This window comes from Strigops habroptila, chromosome 10 (genome assembly GCF_004027225.2).
Source record: "Strigops habroptila isolate Jane chromosome 10, bStrHab1.2.pri, whole genome shotgun sequence".
In the NCBI taxonomy this organism is placed as follows: Eukaryota; Metazoa; Chordata; class Aves; order Psittaciformes; family Psittacidae; genus Strigops; species Strigops habroptila.
The window spans coordinates 18,304,187-18,324,209 of NC_046359.1; the positions used below are offsets into that span (position 1 = coordinate 18,304,187).

A 20,023-nucleotide genomic window follows, 5' to 3' on the forward strand; every position below is an offset into this window, starting at 1 on the left:
GCATCTGTGTTTATCTTCATTCAGATAACAGACATCGGCAATTTGGAAGGAAAGGTAGAACCTTCAGAGGCATTCCACGGTTACGTGTTTATGTCTGTACATGTCTTATTTTCTGTAGTTTAAAGCGAGAACTCCTAAACACTGGAATACAGAACTAGAAAGGATTATTAAATCCAGTGTCTTGGGATCAGTTAGCCCCCGATTTCTATACAGAAAACAACATAAACCAAAAGAATCCCAGAGACAATAGTATTGGCTACAGCCTGCCTGACCAACTGTGTACCGGAGTTTGTGTTAAAAAGTTAATGGCATGATGACTACAGATACAACACATATAAATACAAGCACAACTATATAAAAAAAAAAAGTCCACACACTTTTCTTCTGAAATGTACCTCAAACACTACCTCAATATAAGAACAGAACATCATGTTTAGTAAACCACTGAACATGAACTTCAACATCCAAGAGTAATGCTGTAGAAGTGGTGTTGATGGTAAAGCGAAAGCAAGATCCAATCATTTTTTTCCTTCCCCCCTCCCCCCCCCACCATAAACGAGCCTAAGTGCTTCAGGTCTCAACTGTCTGCAGAACAGAACAGTTGCTTAAACCTTGGAAAGGTTTTCCTATAGCAGAGATACTATTCTTGTACTACTACAGGTTTTTAAGAAATGAGCACAAATAAAGCACTACATCATTTATAAACAAGTCAAAGGTATTTCTCCTCTCTCTTGGAAACCAAACCAATGCATTAACTTCACCAGGCATTAGTATTGCTGTTCTACTCTGATGGACACTGGTGTTCCCTCCAGACCACAGAAGCCAGAATCTAAGTATTTCATTCAGGTGGTGTGACGATTCCACAGAGTAATAGGATATATGAAAAGGTACTAAAAACCTTTAGCTCCTAGTGACTTGAATGAGATTTGTTGTTGCTTAGTAACCCTTAGGAAGAAAAAAAAAAAAAACCCCAAACAAATATTTGAAAGCTAGTAACACTGTGAGCAGCTGGGTAGAACTCTTGTTTATAGTATTCTAACTGTCTAAAACTGCATTCCTATGATGGTCATACTTTACCATCTAATGTTGTACTTTGATAAATTTAAGGTACTCTGTACAAAGTAAACAATTGATCTTCACAGAATTTTACCTAAGATGACTTTAATTATACTGCAGACCACCTGTTTTACAGGTGACACAGCTAAACTAAACTACTCAAGCCATGCAGAAATCTTAGTCTACACATAATGCTATCGTACAGGGCTATGCTAACTTTTCCACTTGCTACTAAGAAGCCATCCTGTTTTACAATTTGGAACTTATTCCTCAGAACACTCTTAAAAGCCTGCAGAACTAAATGTGCCAACACCTGGGGTTTTGTAGTACAGCCATGAAATGTTCTGTATTTTCTCCTCCATAGAGACAAAAGTGTACAACATAAAAAGAAGTCTTATTGTAAAATACCTGCCTCAAATTTGTGTAATTCTGAGCATTTATTATTAAGCTTTGCTATTCTTCTTGTTGATATTGATTCTATATCAAATGCAATTGTACGGTTCCTGCCAATATCAAGTGATGCCGTGAATCTACATCTGAGGGCAGAATCTAGCTCACAGATTACTACTTATTATAGCCTATAGTTCAGGGAAGTGTAGGTGTTATGAAGCACTAATATGTCTTCCTTTAAAAGGCATTCAGTAAACTGCTTATTCATCCCAATATAAAAGTAGATCAGAAAAACTGTGGTTTTCCACCAGAATTTAGAGTGCTCTTAATTAACAGCTATTCAAAATATTTCAGTGTAATTCATTTTTACAACATGGAAGATGAAGCATCATAGTGTTACATTATATATATATTTTTAAAAACTCTTATAGATTTAAATGGCCTCTAATAAAACCTTTTGTTCATGTTTATTCAATTATGATCAATTATGAATCAATAACAACATTACAATAAAAGTGGGCCTGGCTAATATTCTTTCCAAAATAAATTCCATGGGGGCTGTGTGAATATTTTCTTCTTTTACTGTGGATTGCTGTTTAAACAACAAAGATAAACACTCAGAAAAGCATGATGGCTACCAAAGCAACATGCCAGCAAGAGTCCTGGCCCCACGGACTATCACAAATGCAGACCCACCCCACTACCACTGCTCATCCCATGAGAGCAGGACTCTGCACTGCCGAGAGCATATTTATAACTACCAATCCGTTTGTTAGATTAGACTGCTGAAATACTAGAAGTGCATATGCATGTACATTCACATTATACAACCATCTACGTCATCAAGAGTAACTGGAACAGAAAGAAAAAATATCCTTTGGTGTTATAGGGAGCAATTTTCACTTTCAGCCAGATAATCCTTATACATCTGAACAGAATTTTGAAGAGATCCTCTGTGTTTGCTATCTCTTCCTCTGTGGTACAATCCTTCCTTCCTAGAACTTCACACTATGTTAGTCAAACAGGATTCAGAACAGAAAGAAAGCAAACACACAACTCCAGCAGAATTGATGCAGAAGAGTTCATACAGCTTCCAAATTCCCATTTTACCTGGTTTTGGTAAACATGGTAAAACAACATCTGGAGAATGACGGCTTTACTGTGAAGGATAAATTTCTATCTCTATGGTCCTGGGGGTCTATTCGGTTCTTTATTTAGTTTTTTTAGAATTAAATCAGAGCAGCTTTGATATGAATGCAACATGATCAACTCTTAGAGAATTCCCCAAAAAGATTTTTCATTTGAATGACACTGTGGATCCAATACACTTCAGATTTTATTTAATGGGTATCAAAGATGTCCTCCACTGAGTAGAAATAGCACAATTATAAAAAAAAGAAAAAAAAAAAAAAAGTATCTTCCTTGGAAAAATATGGATAAAGTATACATTATGGCATCATCTCTCCAGTTCCTATTCATCAGCAACAAACTTTTACCCAGAAGTATATCTGAAGGAAAAAGAGGTAATGATAGGCTTATGATGCCCTGATTACCATTCACAGACAAAGCAGCTTCTCTGAAACTCAGCCCATAAAGTGGTTTTCTCAGATATACGCAGAGCATTGCAAACAGAGAGAGATCCATAGCACCATCTGACAAAGGAAACTTTTAAACATATACACACGCACGATCACAAAACAGGCCCCAAATTTTAGGAGGCTAAATAATCCAAATGCCAAGCCTCCCATTCCTGTCAGTTAAGAAGTCTGTATGTTATCTAGTAAAAGCTTCACTAACAGTTACAATGGCTTTATGAGGTGCTTCTATACCTGTTCCTACAGATGCATTTCTCAGCCAGCCTGCTCTCCTGCACTAACCTCAGGCAGTTCTCACTCTCCAGATGAAGCTACAGTTCTCAACTCTGTTTCTCAGACTGCTCAGCCTGAAGGACTAATGTCCCCTGTGGCTTTCCAGCCAACTTCATTCCCACTGTATCTATTCTAATTACTCTTATAACCAATGCATACTTTAATAACTGGCTCAACCTTTTTATCTCCAACATTATTTTTTTTTTAATAGCTGGTGGCAATCAAGACCAAAAATCAAAATTCTCTGTTGATCCTTTTACTATGGAAAATTGTTCATGCACTTTTACGTCGCTGCACCATCGTCTCAAAGATTTGTTTGAAGATGTTTTTCTTCAGTGGTCAATCTCCTCCTACTACTAATCACACCCTCAAAGTTTTCCTCCTTTATACATTTTTGTAAAGTTCATTTTACCACTATTAAAATCCAGACTTTTCTTGCCTTGATCAAAGTTAACAAAAGACATCCTCCTGTATTTCCAACTTCTTCCCCTAACACTGCAATCTGTTTCCATTAACAATAAATAAATAAACAAATTAAAAAAATTTAAAAAGGAATAATGGAAGCCACTCCAGGTAGTATTTTGCAAACTCAGCCCTAATGGCTCCCTCTTCTGTAGAAAATAATTTGCTCTGTTTTACCAAAATAAAAGATTTTTAGCTTTTCCACTGCTATGAACTGTCACTATCATGCCTCATTTTACCCACCTGTAACACACAGAATAATTATATGCATCTCTTTCATAAAAGCTTTATTTTTTAGAGATATAATTGAAAACCAGCTATTGATCACACTCTATACTATGTATCTTTACCTTTCCCCAACACTTTGTCTGAAAAGTTTTACAGCATGTAAAAAAACAGTTAAACATTCTGCTGCTGACTTTATTCTGTTCTTTCTAGGCTTGATCTGACATTTAGATTTGTAAATAGACTTTTTTCATATAGCTGGTTGCAATCAAAAAAATCAAAATTCTCTGCCAATCCCCTTACCATGGAAAATAAGCCCAGTTTCTTCTCCTGTAGCAGCTTATACAGACTGACATGTAGAAGCTGTTGTAGTGCTTCCTATACTAAGAATTACAACTGTGTTTCAATGGGTTTGTGATTCTTGATTTGGGAAAATAGCCACATTTTAGCAGGTTGTATTTGCATGCAAGTATTTTAATGTGGCCTCATTATAGCTTATATCAGCTTTGGTGGGAATCTGTCAAATGTTATCATATGATAGAGGTTACTATAAAAATTCTTGCAGTCCACAAAGAACGTTGTAAGTCTCAAGTAAAAGAAAACAAAATTCAAAACTCCAAAACAAACAATTTCTGACTCCGTGCTGCACGTCACTATCAATAGCATCATTGTTTCCATAGCTACAAATGTAGACTGCTTCAAAGGAAAGAAGCAGAGAAACTGAAAATGACAATGCACAATCAAAACAGGCACATACAGTTTTCAGACGGCACATGTGGGATGGAGAAAGGAAGTAACATGGAGGCACAGAATTCTGTGGGGTTTTTGCATTTTACAGTAATGCCAGTGAACCGAGCACATCAAGCTCAGAACAGCAAGCAGCAGTAAACCTCTCTCACTGCAGTATCACTTGATACATTTCTACACCTAGTGGAAGGAAGAGAATAGAAAGGATGGAAAATACCAACAGGAATCGCCAAAGCAAATACACATGGCCCCTCTTGCAGAGTTAGCCACCTGCAGACTCAGATCAACATATTTTTAATCAGGTTTCCTTGGCATTTTCAGTGGTTCTGTATAGTTGTGAAGTCAATCAAACCCTTTATACTGCTCTTATCACAAAAGATGCCAAAACATGCACGCTACACATAGTACTAACAACCACCATTCCAAGAGAAGATACAACAAAGTGAATGACTTGCACAGGGGCTAAATACAAAACAGGAGGGTTTTGTATGGTATTTTGAGAGTGTATAGGGAAACACATGCAGTCTCACCACACGAAAGGCACTCCACAGCATCTAGCAACTATTCTGTCCTTCAGTACTAAGTTCCTGCCCCCTAAATATCATCTATGTAATGGCTTACCTAACTATCAACCAACTGCTCCGGAACTACATCATCATCCTCATAACAATCCTAGAATAACAGAATCATTTAGGTTGAAAAACACCTTAAGATCATTGTTGAAAAAGATCTCGAGATCATCAAGTCCAAGCATTAACCCAGCACTGCCAAGTCCACCACTAAACCATGTCCCTAAGCATCACATCTACTCGTCTTTTAAATACCTCCAGGGATAGTGCCTCAAACACTTCCCTAGGCAGCCCGTTCCAATGCCTGACAACCCTTTTGGTGAAGAAGCTTTTCCTAACATTGAACCTAAACCTCCCCTGCACAACCTGAGGCCATTTCCTCTTGCCCTATCACTCAGAAGAGGCTGACACACACCTCTCTACAACCTCCTTTCAGGTAGTTCTAGAGAGTGGTAAGGTCTCTCCTCAGACTCATTTTCTCCAGGCAAAACACCCGCAGTTCCCTCAGCCATTCTTTGTACTGGACAGGGAGGTGAATTTTGCTCTTCTTACAGCTGAAATTCCTGAGGTCCAGAAACATGGACCTTTTTCTGTCAATTCTATAATGGTGAGTGTTGGAATAAAATCAAGACTAGCATCCAAAGCTCAGATCAGTACCACTCTTTTTCTGAGAAGAAGAAACTGCAGAATGTAGAGGTATACAGTAATTTAATTAAAAACATACTTATCCCTAGTACCTCAGAGTACCCTGGCATTTGCAATCTACTAACAAACTCAGCATTTTACACTGGAAGCAAGATGCCTCCATAGGATGCAATGGCATACTCAGAAATGAGTAGTATCAAACTAATTGATCCCTTATCAAAGTGAGTGACAGAACTTTAAAAAAATCCTGCCTACCATGCCCTTCCTAGTCTCACAGGCTCTAAGGAATAGTTATCTGTGATACCATTTTATTCAAACAATCTTTTTTAAGGAAGCACCTGATAAAAGCCACATGAGAACGCAGTATTACCTGCACACTACACTGGAAGTAATCTCTGGTACAAACAGAGAAGAATGGTTATCAGAAATGGTGGTCACTATTTCTTCAAATGCTGTCACTGCATGGCTATTGCTCCTTTACAACATTTGCAAGGATCATGCTTTGGAGGCATAGCTTCTATGAAGAATATCAGATCACAGTAAACTAAGAAGCCTGAGATTACAAATTCAGCCCTTGCTATACATGAGTACTGGCACATATAACCTTCAACAATTGTCACAAGAACAGAAGAAACACCTTATTATCTTCATTACAGCACTGAAAGCCCCAAATGTTAGGAATTCTGATCAGCTTTGGCAAAAGCTACTTGAACACTCAGGGCAGTGAGGAAGGTAGAGAATCAAAGTCTCAGTCACAGAATATTACTATCCAGACAAGGCTAATTTTATTGCTACAAAATAAAGCTATCATCTCTCAAATGAAGCTAGTTCAGACAGCAATACAGTAACCGTTAAACTTACAAATTAGAACTCCTAATCCTTGCAGCATGTTTGACTAATAAAGTAAGCAAAGCACAGACCAGAAAGATAAACAAAGGTTTAGCAGGACCAGCTGTAAGTCTAAAATGGACATTCCTCAAAAGACAACTCTTACTCTTTCAATAATTTGAGACATGCATTTGATTTAAGGAAAAAAAAAAAAAAAAAAGGGCGGCCAGGCTCTGAAAACCTGCACAACATGTGCCTTATATTACATCTCAAGTTCCTTCTTTAAGCCCTAGCTTACAGCAGTGAGTTAGTGTTGCTGGAATCTGAGATTTCTGTGAGCAACTTGTGATGTAAAAACACTATAGATTCCAGTGTCTTATCTCTTTTAATTGCTGACTGGAATGGACTCTTAAAAGAGGAAGTAAAAGCAGGGGATTTACATTTTTCATGTTTGCCTCAGGCTACTAGCAGAAAAATTCAGGACTTTTTCTCAGGTACGTCAGTACCAATGATGTGTCACATGTCATTAGTTTATAATTAGGCTGATAGCCAAAAAGAATAATGCATCTGACATTCTACTAAAATCAAAACTATCCCGCAAGGCATAAAAACACTGACGCAAGCATCTTAAAAGGCAGTGTAAAAATAATATAAGAAGCTATTTATCTATGCTGGTGTCCTTCCATCACAGCTTCAAATAAGTAATTCTAAGGTAGGTATGCATTGAATATTTAATTAGCCAATGCTGATTTAAAAAAAAAAAAAAATCATATCTGAAAGCAAAATGCAATGAAACCTTTCTTTGTCTATGAATACAAGATACTATGAGAAAAAGCAGCTATCTACACTCTGTATTACTCTAGATATCAATTTGATAATTCATCCTTCTTCAACCCTTCTAATAAGTAACTAATCATAAACCAAATACATTTTAGAAAATAGAAAAGCCACCTTTTGTGTGAGGAGTTTGTAATTTACTTAAAATGTAATAATGATACAAGCCTTAAGTACTCCATTTGTAAACACCAGCATTTCATTCCATATAGAATTTACTATAAAAAGCTCCTGACAGAATCAGGATTTAGGAAAACCAGAGCTGCAACTCCATGTAGTTTAGAACATACTTAGTTCAGATTATATCTGAGTTAGACAGACTAGCAGAATTGCCAGATTACAAAATTGTGCTTTATAGCCAAAGTAATTGTCTTCACTCAACACGGCCAAGTTTTAGTTCTTCATTAACACAAGTAGTATGAACTGTCCCATGTATTCCTTGCAGGTACACATATCGAAATGTGTGCTACTCCAAGTGTTGATGTTGTATAAACTACTGGAAGAAAGCATTTCTGCATCTGTGGATTTCTACAACATTACTCAAAATACAGGACTTCAAACTCAGTTTCCTTCTGAAGCCAGCCAATAGCACATTTGCATTTTTTCTAACAAATATTAATACTTTTCCAGTTGGGGGGGGGGAAGTCCTTCATGAAGCTGGCAACTCTAGTTCTTTGTTCACTCAGCACAGAGCTTTCATTTCCAACACAATGAAAGACAGAGAAGTATTGTGTTTTCAAATGTATTACAAGGAATCCTGTGATTTAGTTGTTGCTATTAAAGAATTATATTCAGAGATGACATATTCTGAAGTGAAATTATTTCCACCTAACTATCCTCATCCTGTATTTCAGACACAAAAATTATAACACGTTTGATTACAGCAATATCATACCACAGAAAAAGGCAGGTGACTTTACAACTTTTTTAAAAGTTATCTATTACTTTGTTGCCTATTCCTTGAAAACTGCCAAACGGAGGACTACTTAGTCTTCTCTAACATCAGCATGCACAGTCTTAAATGATCTTTTGATTCACCATGCTACAAAAATAAGTTGACATGTACAAAATTAAATATGGCAGGTAATGCTGTAAAAGGTCAGCGTTCTTTGGAAGTTTAATACTCAGTGCACCATTTGCACTTTAGCAGCAAGGGAAGGACTACTGCTACACTGGAAGACACAGACTGATATCATCCCTTTCCCACAGACAACTGCTATGATTTGCTGAGCATACACCTGAGGTTTTGTGTCCTACCCAGCTGCCCATTTTCAAAATTCCCCTGCATCACCAGAATTCTCATCGCTTTCCTTGACAGTTCCATTTCACTCTGGAGGCTGCTCAGAGACAATGTTAAATTTTGGCATAAGGTCACTCTAAGTACAACAGATCACAAACTTGACCAGTTCCTCAGGCAAAGTCACCATGGGAGAAGAGAAACAGTTTCTGTGTTCCCCCTCCGTGTACTAAATAAGCTGATCTCAGAGCGGAAGTACACAACAAATACGCAAATATTCTGTTTAGAAAGATCAAAAACCTGTAAAGAACAGTAAGAGCTTTGGTATATTGCTTTTAATACATGCAGCATGTTTTCACATATAAATTCATGCATACAATTGGATTTTGAAACACACCTGTGGTGTAATGGCAAGGTAATCCTGTATTTTTTTAGAAGTGCATTCTTACATAGAACGGTAACTAAGGTTAAGTTCATAAATTCATTTACATATATAAAAAGAGCTTTATCTTTCAAAACAGCAAATACAACCAACTAACTGAAACCAACAACTTACTTGAAATTAGGAAGATAAAGAATGCACCAGACTTCAATTTAAGACTATTTTTTAATTTCTGGGAAAAGAACGCTTACCACCATTACTGATGATACCTCAGTTCACCTCAAAGACTAAACTCAGTATACATCAAATGCTTTCTACTACAGTTAACTTGCGAAAGGAAAAGTCAATGCCTCTAACAAAGTAAAAATATTGATTTTTCCCACCTGATAAAAACAATGAATAGGTTAGAAAGCACTGTGTTCTAGGAATAAACAAGTAGTTGCATAATTATGTATTTCAGTTCATGACAGCAAATTTGGGTTTTCTCCATTATTATAATTTATTCTTTTTTTATGAAGCCAATTAAAGCTTTATAAAAAATAAATGTATGGATGCATCTCAAAATCCCCAAGCATTTACTGTCACTTAAATGAAAGCACAGTGGCCAAATAAGCCCCACTACTGGAGTTCAGTGTCTGGAAATTTGTATACTGATGCTATTAGAACAATGACATTAGAAATCCTTCCCAGGGAGAATCCCTGGAGTGTATGTGTTTGGTTTGAGTTGTGGCAATTGCAGATAAGTAATATCTTTAATCATTTTTTCCCCTCATATGAAATAAGTTAATGGTTCTGACTTCCCTGCGCTCTGAAAATCTTTGCCCAGAGACAGAAATACAAAATATTGTATTATACAGTTAATATTTAGCTTTAGAATATAGGAATTCATTTTACAAATATATTTTACAAGTGAACACTTGAATGCAAAACACGTTCCAGTCTCTGGCAGATCACTACCATAACATATCATATGTATCAATGCAGAAAGTGAATGAAATACATCACATATATCAAATTGAAAACCAACTGTTTCTGACACACATCTATTTTTCCATTTAAAAACAACAGATCCACTAATTTCTCAAAACAGGAGTCACTTAGTAGTACCGGGGATACAGATCTACTTTGCATATGCCATTTAAACTGCATTAAGGCAGGACAAATGTCAATAGACACAAAATATTCTGCATTAGTGGCAGGTGATCACTTTCTGAAATCAGACTGCTCCATTCAACACAGAGCACAGCAGCAGATCTATTCATTAAATTGGAGAGAAACAGCAAAAATAATGGCCTCACTTGCTAGGCAAAAGAGCCCAGGATTTCACCACTTCCTGAAGCCCCTTTCTCAGCTTTTGAAACCACAAAGGCTTACCTTTCTGTACACCAACATGTTTGGGGATTCATCAGCCACCCCATTGCTGCTTTGGCCATAATTATTTCCTTGTGCCATGTCCCACAAGTTTGATCTGCTTCTGAACGTCACACTGTAAAAGGTAAAAGTGGTTTCAGTGAAACATCACTTCAGGTCTCCTTCCTTCCCTGACGATTAATGGACCTGACTTTCTACCAACATATTATCAGAATTGGCATATGCTCTTACTCCAACAGATATTTACATTAGAGCAAAGCTGCTAATTCACCATTTACTGTCATTACTCTCTTTTGCCTGTAAATAATGAATGTAGTATGTTAATCTAATTTAGACACTAATGAATTGTCACTCCGAATGGCTCCCTACCATATCACGAAGCACCCTATCATGCAGACGCCTCTTCATGAAGCACTCCTCCCTCCCCTGACCAGGCTTCTCCAAAGGACACCCTGCACCCTCCAGACCACAACAGCTTTGGGAGGCCTGGTTCAGCCCACCACTGCGCACCCCACAGTGCTCTCTCCTCGGGGCTCAGGCCATAGCAACTTTCACAACCCTCAGACGCACAAAAAGCAAACCAGACGCTTTAACTTCTCTTTCATTCTCCAGCACGTGCGTGCTCTTACACATACACTGGGGGAGGGAAGCAGGTGACGGGGGACAAGGAAGAAATCAAGCCAGAAAATCTTTCCGGTTGCTTTCACCTAGTTTCATCGTACTTCACTGCAAAACACCGGCTCCGCCGCCAGCCCTGCCTCCTCCCCGCCCTCCCCCCGGTCACACGGGAGCTGCACTAAGCAAGAGCTCAGATCATGCTGTAGCTCCGGCTTTGCACGCAGGTGTAAGAATGTGCTCCATCTACAGACCACACCGGCGGTTGCGGAGAGCCCGGAGGGCTGAGCTCTACTCCAAACGCTTACCTCTAAAGACCTCCCCTGTCCCCTAGACCTCTCCCGTGCTGGCTCCCCCTGCCCTGCCGTGCTCGTCCGTGGGTGCCTTTTGGCACCAAATGACCGGCGGAAACCGCCGGTGCCCGGCGCGGCGCCCGCGGTTTCAGCACCGCGGACAGCGGCAGCGCAGCCCGGGGCAGCTGTCAGCGGCGCCCCGGCCTCCCCCCGCGGGCGGCACGGGGCGCGGAGGGGCGGCTCGTTTACCTCCTGGGCCAAGGTCACTGCGCGGTGGCCGCGGCTCCGTGCCTCCTCCTGCTGCTCCTGGCGCGCCCCGCGCGGTCCGTGTCAGCCGGCAGCGGGCGGAGGGACGCGGCGATCGCTCATCACACACACACACGCACTGCGGGCGGAGGCGCTGCTGCCGGTGCCGCCGCCGCCGCCGAGGCTGCGGCTCCCCCTTGCTCTGCCGGAGCAGCGGCAGCTCAGCTCAGCTCAGCTCCCTCCCCGCAATGGAGTGGCCGTCACGTGGGGGACGGGCACGTCAAAGGTGCTGCTGCCGCTGCTGTTGCTGCCTCTCCGCCACACAGCAGCAGCCCTCCTCCTCTTGCTGCTGCTCGGCGCTCTCGGCTCGCTCACCGAAAACAGCAGCCAAGAAACTGCAACTGCCAGCAGATCTGGCAGCAGCCCCTGTAAATGAGATTAGGCAGCACTGGAGGGCTGGGCAGGAAGAGAATGTGGGCTAATGGGATAGGGGAGGAAGGGGGGGAGGTGGTGGTGGAGAGACACCGGGAAGGAAAGTGTGTCGCCGCCTTCTTACTTCTTTACTGACAGCAACAGGGAATCCGCCTGTTCCTCTGCCTTATGCTGGACGCTTCACGTATTTATTTTTTTTTTTCAGTGAGAACTAAGGAGAGCTTGTGCCGTGTTGGCACTGCAGATCTCTGAGCAGCAGAACGGAGAAAGCAGAGAGCGAGTCTGCTCCAGCCGAATAGGAAGGAGCCTTAAGGACATCTCAGGACACGCTTAGGGCTGTTTTGCTATGTCCCTAACTTGTGAAGGCTTAGCACCGGTCAAAATAAAAGAAAAAACATCAGGTCCCTAAGTCTTTCTCATCACATGTGGACAAGAATGGTTTGATTTTACATAAGGGCTGAAATGCCCAGAACTCAACAGCCACAAGAACACGAAAGATACTTAAGTGGTTAAGCTTTGGAATATTCCCATTTGAAAGCTTCTTCTTCTGGAAACAGTAGTTCTTACTACAAGGATGATCTTGCAGAAGAACTCATCACCTCTCGTGAACTGTACCTTATGTGCACTAGTAAATCAAGCAATCCAGCATATTGCTTTCCCCCACATACTGCATCATCTCCACACTTACTTTTTCTACCTTTCGCACATCTCAGAGACTCAAGCAAATCAACATTATCCTGCTAGAAGTTTGCTATTATCAACTACAACTACTTTTAACTACTCTTCAAAACTTTTCAGAGGCCTTCAGATACTTTAATAGAAAATGTGATAACTTAGCTAGGGCAACATCTGGTAGTCACAATGGCCACAACAAAATATAGGAGAAAGGACAGGGCTGATCTGAACTCCTTGGAGAGCTGAGGAAGACAGTGGTCCTGCATAGCTTGACAGTGGTCCTACAACAAACATCAGAGTAAAGAAGGATGATCTCAAACATTAACAGGAATGTTCTTCAGACAGAAAAGTAGTAAAAGGTGGAATGACACAACATACAGTAAGACTCAGCAACTCAGTTCAATGAGATATATTGGCGGCAAAGGAAAGGAGCTCCGTAGCAGACAGACACTCTGTCTGGACTTTTACAGAGGAGAAAATAATTTAGTGTATCACAAGGAAAAGGCAATGTGGAATCAAATGATGTGAACAAGAAAGAAATCTGGAGTTTTGAGATGGAAGAGAGATCAACACAAGTGAAAGAATTCAACAGCACAAGAAGAAAGTGAAGAAATAACAGTGGTGAAAATAGTGGACAGAGAAAATTATGAAACTAAAAACCAAACACGACTAAGACTTGTTCTCATTAAAATCCACCTGACATATAATAGCATCTTGATGAAGCTAAACAAGGAAACAGGAATCAAAATACTAATGTTCCAACAGACATTGTGACTGAGTCCAGTCCACTGTTGAGAAATGGGTACCAGCAATAAAGACCTCAGTCTGTAACTTTCTTAGTTTTCACACAGGCATCCTAAAAGAGCAGCACTGCAGCATTCAGATCTCAGAGATTTGACTATGTAGGACTGACAGCTGCACTGGAAGTCAAGGGGAATGCCTCCAAATGTTAAGAAGCGACACCCTTGTGGTTGTACAGCATCAAAATAAACTCAAAATCTTATTTATCAGACTGGTGTTTAAACTTCTTTTTGCGACTAAAAGTGGGAACTGCACAAACTACACTCTAAATGCAATTTTACCCTAGAAGAGGGATAGGAGAAAAATCATTAAAAGTATAATATGCAGATTCCTTCCCTTTGTTCTGCCAGCCAACGCTTAACATAGTAATTGCATGAAAGGGCAGAAAAAACAAATATTTGCAAGTTTGCAAAAAAGTCATGCAGTTGTTTTCTCACTCTGCCTCAGGTTGCTACTAATCCAAGTGGGGAAAAAAAACCCCACCCACCCCCCCCCAAAAAAAAACAAACAAACAAAAAAAAAAAAACCCAAAAAAACAAACCACAAAAACAAACAAACAAAAAAAAACCAACCCAGAAAATTAAACTCTGTTGTACAGCAATTCTTGGACTACATACATGTGTACAAGATGACTCCAATCTACCTATTTACTATAAGCTATTCAGAAAATGGATTTTGGCACAGGTTATGTGTCTTTGAAAAACTCCCCAAGAAACCTGTCTAATTTAGGCAGCAACATTTCAAAGCTTTTAGTTTTGATGAATCTCTGCAAAATTAAACGCAGAGGTATCCCTGAGTTAGATTTTGGCTACAGTGCCTCCAATCTTGCTTTTGTTTTAACCATTCTGATTAATTTCACAAATAAAGTCAAATACAAAATACTTTACTAGTTAGGTGAGGTTTATGTATTTTCTTTGAAAATAACCAAATTTAATTATCATAAATGAAGTTCTAAAGCAAATATGTAGACAGAGCAATGACCTGGACCTACTGAAGTCAATATGTATTTGTCCACTAACATCAAAAGGAACTATATTTCACAGAGTCTTTAATCTTGTCCTCAGAACCAGAGGAGTAATTCAAACATCCCAGGGATGTGTCTTGTAACTACAGACTTACTATGCGGAAGCACACCAAAATTTTTTCCACTTCACTAGCGTGTCCACTATCAAAATGAAATAGAAGCTCTAAATGCTAAAAGGGTTAAACAGAAGACAAAACCAGAAACAACCCAACAGAATTTCCTTTTTGTCATTATTTTGTGGTGAAAGAGACAGCAGGCTCGACTACTTCCATAAATGCAGGTTACAAAGAAAATAATTTCTTTCTAAACATACGTAAGTGGATAATCTTATTCTACTACAGTTGGATGTATTTGTTCAATAGCCTATAAAAGGCTTTAATTCATAAATTACTTACACATCTTTCCCATGTTGAGAGTCATCACTTATCTCATACACAAGCAGCATTAGCATCCCCAGAAAGCATGGTCTGCCAGAAGAGGAATGGCCTGTTTCAAAATGAAAGGCAAAACTACTCATTAATAAAACAAAGAAGATGGGAAAGGCTGCCAAGGGGCAGCTTAATCTAACAAGGCAATAAAGTACACATAATTTTGCAAGGTGGTAACTACATTTTCTGTGTGTAGTCTGCATCATCAGTACAACTCAAGTATTCCAATAACATCATATGACATGGTACATATAGCACACAGGCATTTTTAACTCAAAATATTACGTCAGGATGTATATGACAATCTATCCAGATGTGGAAAAGATCAGGAATTCTGTTGTCTGTCCTGCTGACCAATGCTGTAGCATTGTGTCAGTATGCTGCCTATATCCATCAATTTATCTCGTCTTATGCCTAGACCAAATGTTCCTTGGAGTAAAGACATGCTGTGCAAGCTCTTAGCACAGCATGATCTTGTTCCATGACCAAGTCTTTAAAACATTACAGCATTATAAACAATCACATTTAAATTTACTAAAAATACAAACATTCAAGTTACCCAGGCTCTAAACACTAGCATGAGTTTATACTGTGCTACCTTAAAGCACAAAACGCAGGGGGTTTTTCTGCTAGCCTGGTTAAGCACAGAGAAGGTCTGTCTACTTTAACTGAACTGATACATTTGTGACCCTGAAGAACCGTAAGTATTTCACTGCCAGGCTCTGAACTGGAAGCTGGTGATTCCAGGCCAAATCCTTGGCCTTTCTGATGTGATTTGAACACCTGCTCCTTCAGGAGTGAATTGCAATCAATCCATTTAATGTAGGTCTTCAAATGTCATTCAGATGATTACAGACTACAGTATATATTTGCAAGAACTGAACACAGGAGTGAAACTTCACTGCTTCTTTCATGGACCTTTTTTTAAGCCCTAGGCATTTGGTTTGTCAAAAATCGAAACTGTAATTACCTTTGTCGCTTTATGATGCTGAAGAGCAAAGCTATTTGTACTCTGTTGGTTATAGCAAGAGTTAAAAAACAATAAAAAGAGGGCTTTTAAAACAGAAAAGAAGAAGGTAACAAAAAAATCAGTCTACATTTAACAAAAAAAAAAAAAAAACAACCTATGAACCAATGGAACAATAACAAGAAAAAAAGCTAGTCATGGACAGACATCTTACACAGGAATGGAAAATTATCATATATGAGGAAAGCCCACATTCCCGTAATCCTTTTTTTAAAGTACAGACATTATATACACACATACACCATAAAGATCACTACAGTACAATTTGCATATATTTAAAACTTTAACGATACTAATTTCAAACTCTACTGAAAATGTGGTTTATTACTGTCACAGAAAATCCACAGCTACATAGAATTTGATAGCAATATGGTGCCCCACTGCAGCTATCCATGAAAACTCAACAGCTTCTACAAAGCAGAACAACCTTGTACTGCAGTCTGGACATCTAAGCCAGTTCTAATTATACCCAAAAGAGGGCAGTCTTTCTCAGTCAAAGAGGTTACATTAGCTCTCCGATACACAAGTAGTAGGGATCAACGTTTTCTTTCCACAGAAATAACTAGCACAACCAGCTATACACCCTCATTTCCTCAAAAACTTAAGGCATCTACAGAAATGAGACATATTACACTGTATTCCTCAAAAACTGCCTGGAAAACTCAAGATTACTTACTCCTGATCTTACGTCTAAGTAACCAACTAGAGAAATCAAGCAAACATGTAGGAATAGAACTAATCTCCAGAAAAAATGAAATGCGGTTTTGAGTCAAATTTGGATCTTATCATACCCATAGTATTTTGTTGTGGTTTTGTGGCTGAAACAACAAAAGACTCCAACAAACCAAGTAACTGGCCCTTTTCCTTTACTCCTCAAGGAAATCTCTCAGGCCTGATTCATAGGACTGCATTTGCTCGGATCAAAATAGAATAAGCCACTTAAGAATTAATTACGAATAACTTACTGATTTAGAATCCTTTGGCATGAAAGGACTAGAGCAAGGAGGACTCAGAAGCTCTACAAAGGGAGGGGGAAAAGTACACCATGTATGAGAATGCCATGGTTACAGACCAGAAGAGATTAATCCTTGAAATATATCATAATAGAATTAATGGGAGATACCAAGAACTAGCTGGAGGAATAACTTGTGTGGCAAAGAATTAAGCTGATAAATAAAAACAACACAGCAGAAGAAAACAAGGGAAAAAGAAGAGGCTCAGAAGAGATGCAGAGGGCACAGGATAAGTCATTGGACTTGGTCATGGTTAGCAGGGGCAGTCTTGCAAACTCCTGAAATGGTTTGGGGGAACTGGCAGATGCATTTAAGTTCATAATGAGAAATTAAAGAGAAACTTGAAAAAATTTTAAAAGTAAAAACTGTCCCTTAGTGTATTTGATCTCCTCCTGTTTACACAAAGACAAAATTTCTAGAAGGTTCTGACAAATAGGTAAATGCCAAAAGTAGAGTACATGCTGAATTTTGTAGGTTTTTGTCGTTGTTACAGGTGTTTTCTCTTATTAGAAAAGGATTTTTCTCCACTAGATTTTTTAAACTGTGAGCTAGGTTTACGCATGCTACAAAAATGATCAAATCGGTGGCAGCTATCATGTCAGGAAATAGCACCACACCACTGCAGGTAGCCTGCAAGTGCCTAACTTGGCTATGCGAGCTACTACTGATATTCCCTTTGTTCAGTTCTTCCAGTGATAAGGGTCGATGTGACTTAATCTCATTAATTCACTGAGCTGAATGCACTGGAGAAAAAGAGAGCTCAGCAGTTTAACAGGCTTCGTTCATCATTTTTCTTTCCCTCCCCCACCTTTCATTTTAAAGTTCCCTCTATCACTCATGAATTCCCTGCCTCACATCCACATATAATCTAATCAAACAGCTTTCTTGCCCCCAAGGTCACTTTGTTTTTCTAAAGGTTAAAATGAGCCAGAATCAATTTGCTGATTATGCATCACAAACTGAACCAATCTACATCCATTTATATCCAAGTGCACACAATAAATACAGTTATTCCCTTTCAGAAAACAAATGGCGTTTTCATTCTTTTAAAACTCTACATAGCATTCAGGCTGGAAGGAGGGCTTTGGTTGCGTTTTTTTTAATTAAATTCTCAGAAACTCAAGGGACTAAAAATTACAAAAAGCAAATAAGCAGGTCTCTATGTTGACTAGAGATTTCCATTTAAGCAAAAAAAAAAAAAAAAAGGTAACAGAACCATAAACTAGGGGTGTGAGTTGGGTTGTTGGTTTTTTGTTTTTTTTCAAACCACAGTATAAACTCAAGTCCTTTCCAGAACTCACCCCTTACCACAAAGATTTTCCCTTCAGACTATATGATTAGTAGCAGACCTTCAACTTGTATACAGTTTCTCAAATATTAAAGGAAACTTCCTTAAAACCTCCAAAGTGCAGATGCATAGTTCAAAACAACTGGCTGAGAAAGCAAATTATATTTATTAAAAACAACCAACCAAAGAAAAAAAAACTCTTAGCTGTAATCTCTCACAAATCATAACAAGAGGTTAGGAAGAAGAGACCGAACGACAATAAATCTAGATGTTCAAAGCAGTCAGCCAGAACAGTTTCGACAATCAAGAAAAGTCTTACAAAAATTTTTATATCAGACTTGCCTCAGCTGCCAATATTTGGGAGCCATTGTGTAACACACACATCTTTACTTAAGCTATATGATATCAAGCTACTTTGCAAGCAAGGAAAACTAAGTAAACCTGACCTCGAGCTCATAGCCTGAAATAGCCAGGCAGTGAGGTAAAACAAGGAGAAGGCAATTAAAAGATACAAGACGTAGAAAATCTCATTTTGTGTACTCTCTTTCCAAAATGTCAGATCTTTGTTACCGTGCACAGTGTCATTCTCTAGTTAAAGAACTGCTAAACGCAAGGATACATGTGGCTGGCTTTGTCACTAGCTTCTACTGCAGTACTAGAAGCAGACAGTGAATCCTGGTAAGGTATCTGACAGATAAAATGCTTAGCATGAAAAGTTTTTCCCCGCCTAATACAGCAATGATTTAAACCTCCCCCCCCCCCCCCCCCAAGAGAATGGAGACAAAAAATAGCACTAAAATAAACTGGAACTAAAGAAAGCAGAGCTTTGCTGTGCCTAGATAACTAAAATTTAACGCAAGGGAATCTGGCAACCAGCATGAGATTTGCGCAATAGAAAGACTGGAAGGAGAGAACGATACTTAGTCATGGGCCTTTGGATAACAGGAGAGAGGTGGAGACAAGTGAATAAAGAAGTCATGATCATCAAGCAGGAAGGTAGCATGAATACATCCAGACTGAAAAATGTTCCACAGGGGGGGAGGACAATACTACTTATTTAATAGGGAAAGAGACTGAAATAAGATTTGACAATCTCAATGACTCTGTATGCCAAATGAAACTTGTGCAGCTGCCAATGGCAAAGGAAGAGGATGGACTAGGATGAGAGAGAGGGAGCAAGGAGGGTAATACAGAAAGCAAGATTGATCCCATTTTCTCTACAAATCAGATAGATTATTAAGATAAAATTAACAAAAGAAAAATAAACCCAGTGATATATAAGGGAAAAAAAAAATCTGGGCTCTTATAGAAAAGAAGAATTCACTTGGCTTTTCATCTCAACAAAGAAAAGAAAATGAAGGTAAGGTTCAGGGAGTCATGTGGAACCAAAATACTTGGAGACTGGATAAAAAGCAAAGAGCACTGCACGTACAGAGCAAAAGGAGTCCACTCTTGATGAGCAAAGACAACCAGTCTTTAAAATTAATTGGTACTATCTACTTCCTGACTATAAAAATGAGAGACCAAGTTCTGCACAGGTTTCAGACAGGGAGAGCATGGCTTTGTA

The 20,023-nt window shown here is 39.1% G+C and overlaps 1 protein-coding gene across 13 annotated transcripts in view; it reads right to left on the reverse strand.

Annotated features, from left to right (window-relative positions):
* RGS7 (regulator of G protein signaling 7) overlaps nt 1-20,023 on the reverse strand; it is a 285,437-nt gene that overhangs the window by 244,810 nt on the left and 20,604 nt on the right. For 11 of the 13 annotated variants that reach the window (XR_003993464.1, XR_003993463.1, XM_030499470.1 and 8 more), the window contains exons 4-6: nt 15,096-15,186; nt 11,772-12,194; nt 10,618-10,729 (exon numbers count right to left, since the gene is read on the reverse strand). Coding sequence is in view for 10 of the 13 variants with exons in the window: in XM_030499470.1 (XP_030355330.1) it covers nt 10,618-10,695 (78 nt within the window). In the remaining 3 variants the exon portion in view is untranslated. Of the gene's footprint in view, nt 1-10,617; nt 10,730-11,771; nt 12,275-15,095; nt 15,187-20,023 lie in introns of those variants that run through there. The other 2 variants (XM_030499468.1, XM_030499469.1) reach the window with 2 other exon arrangements.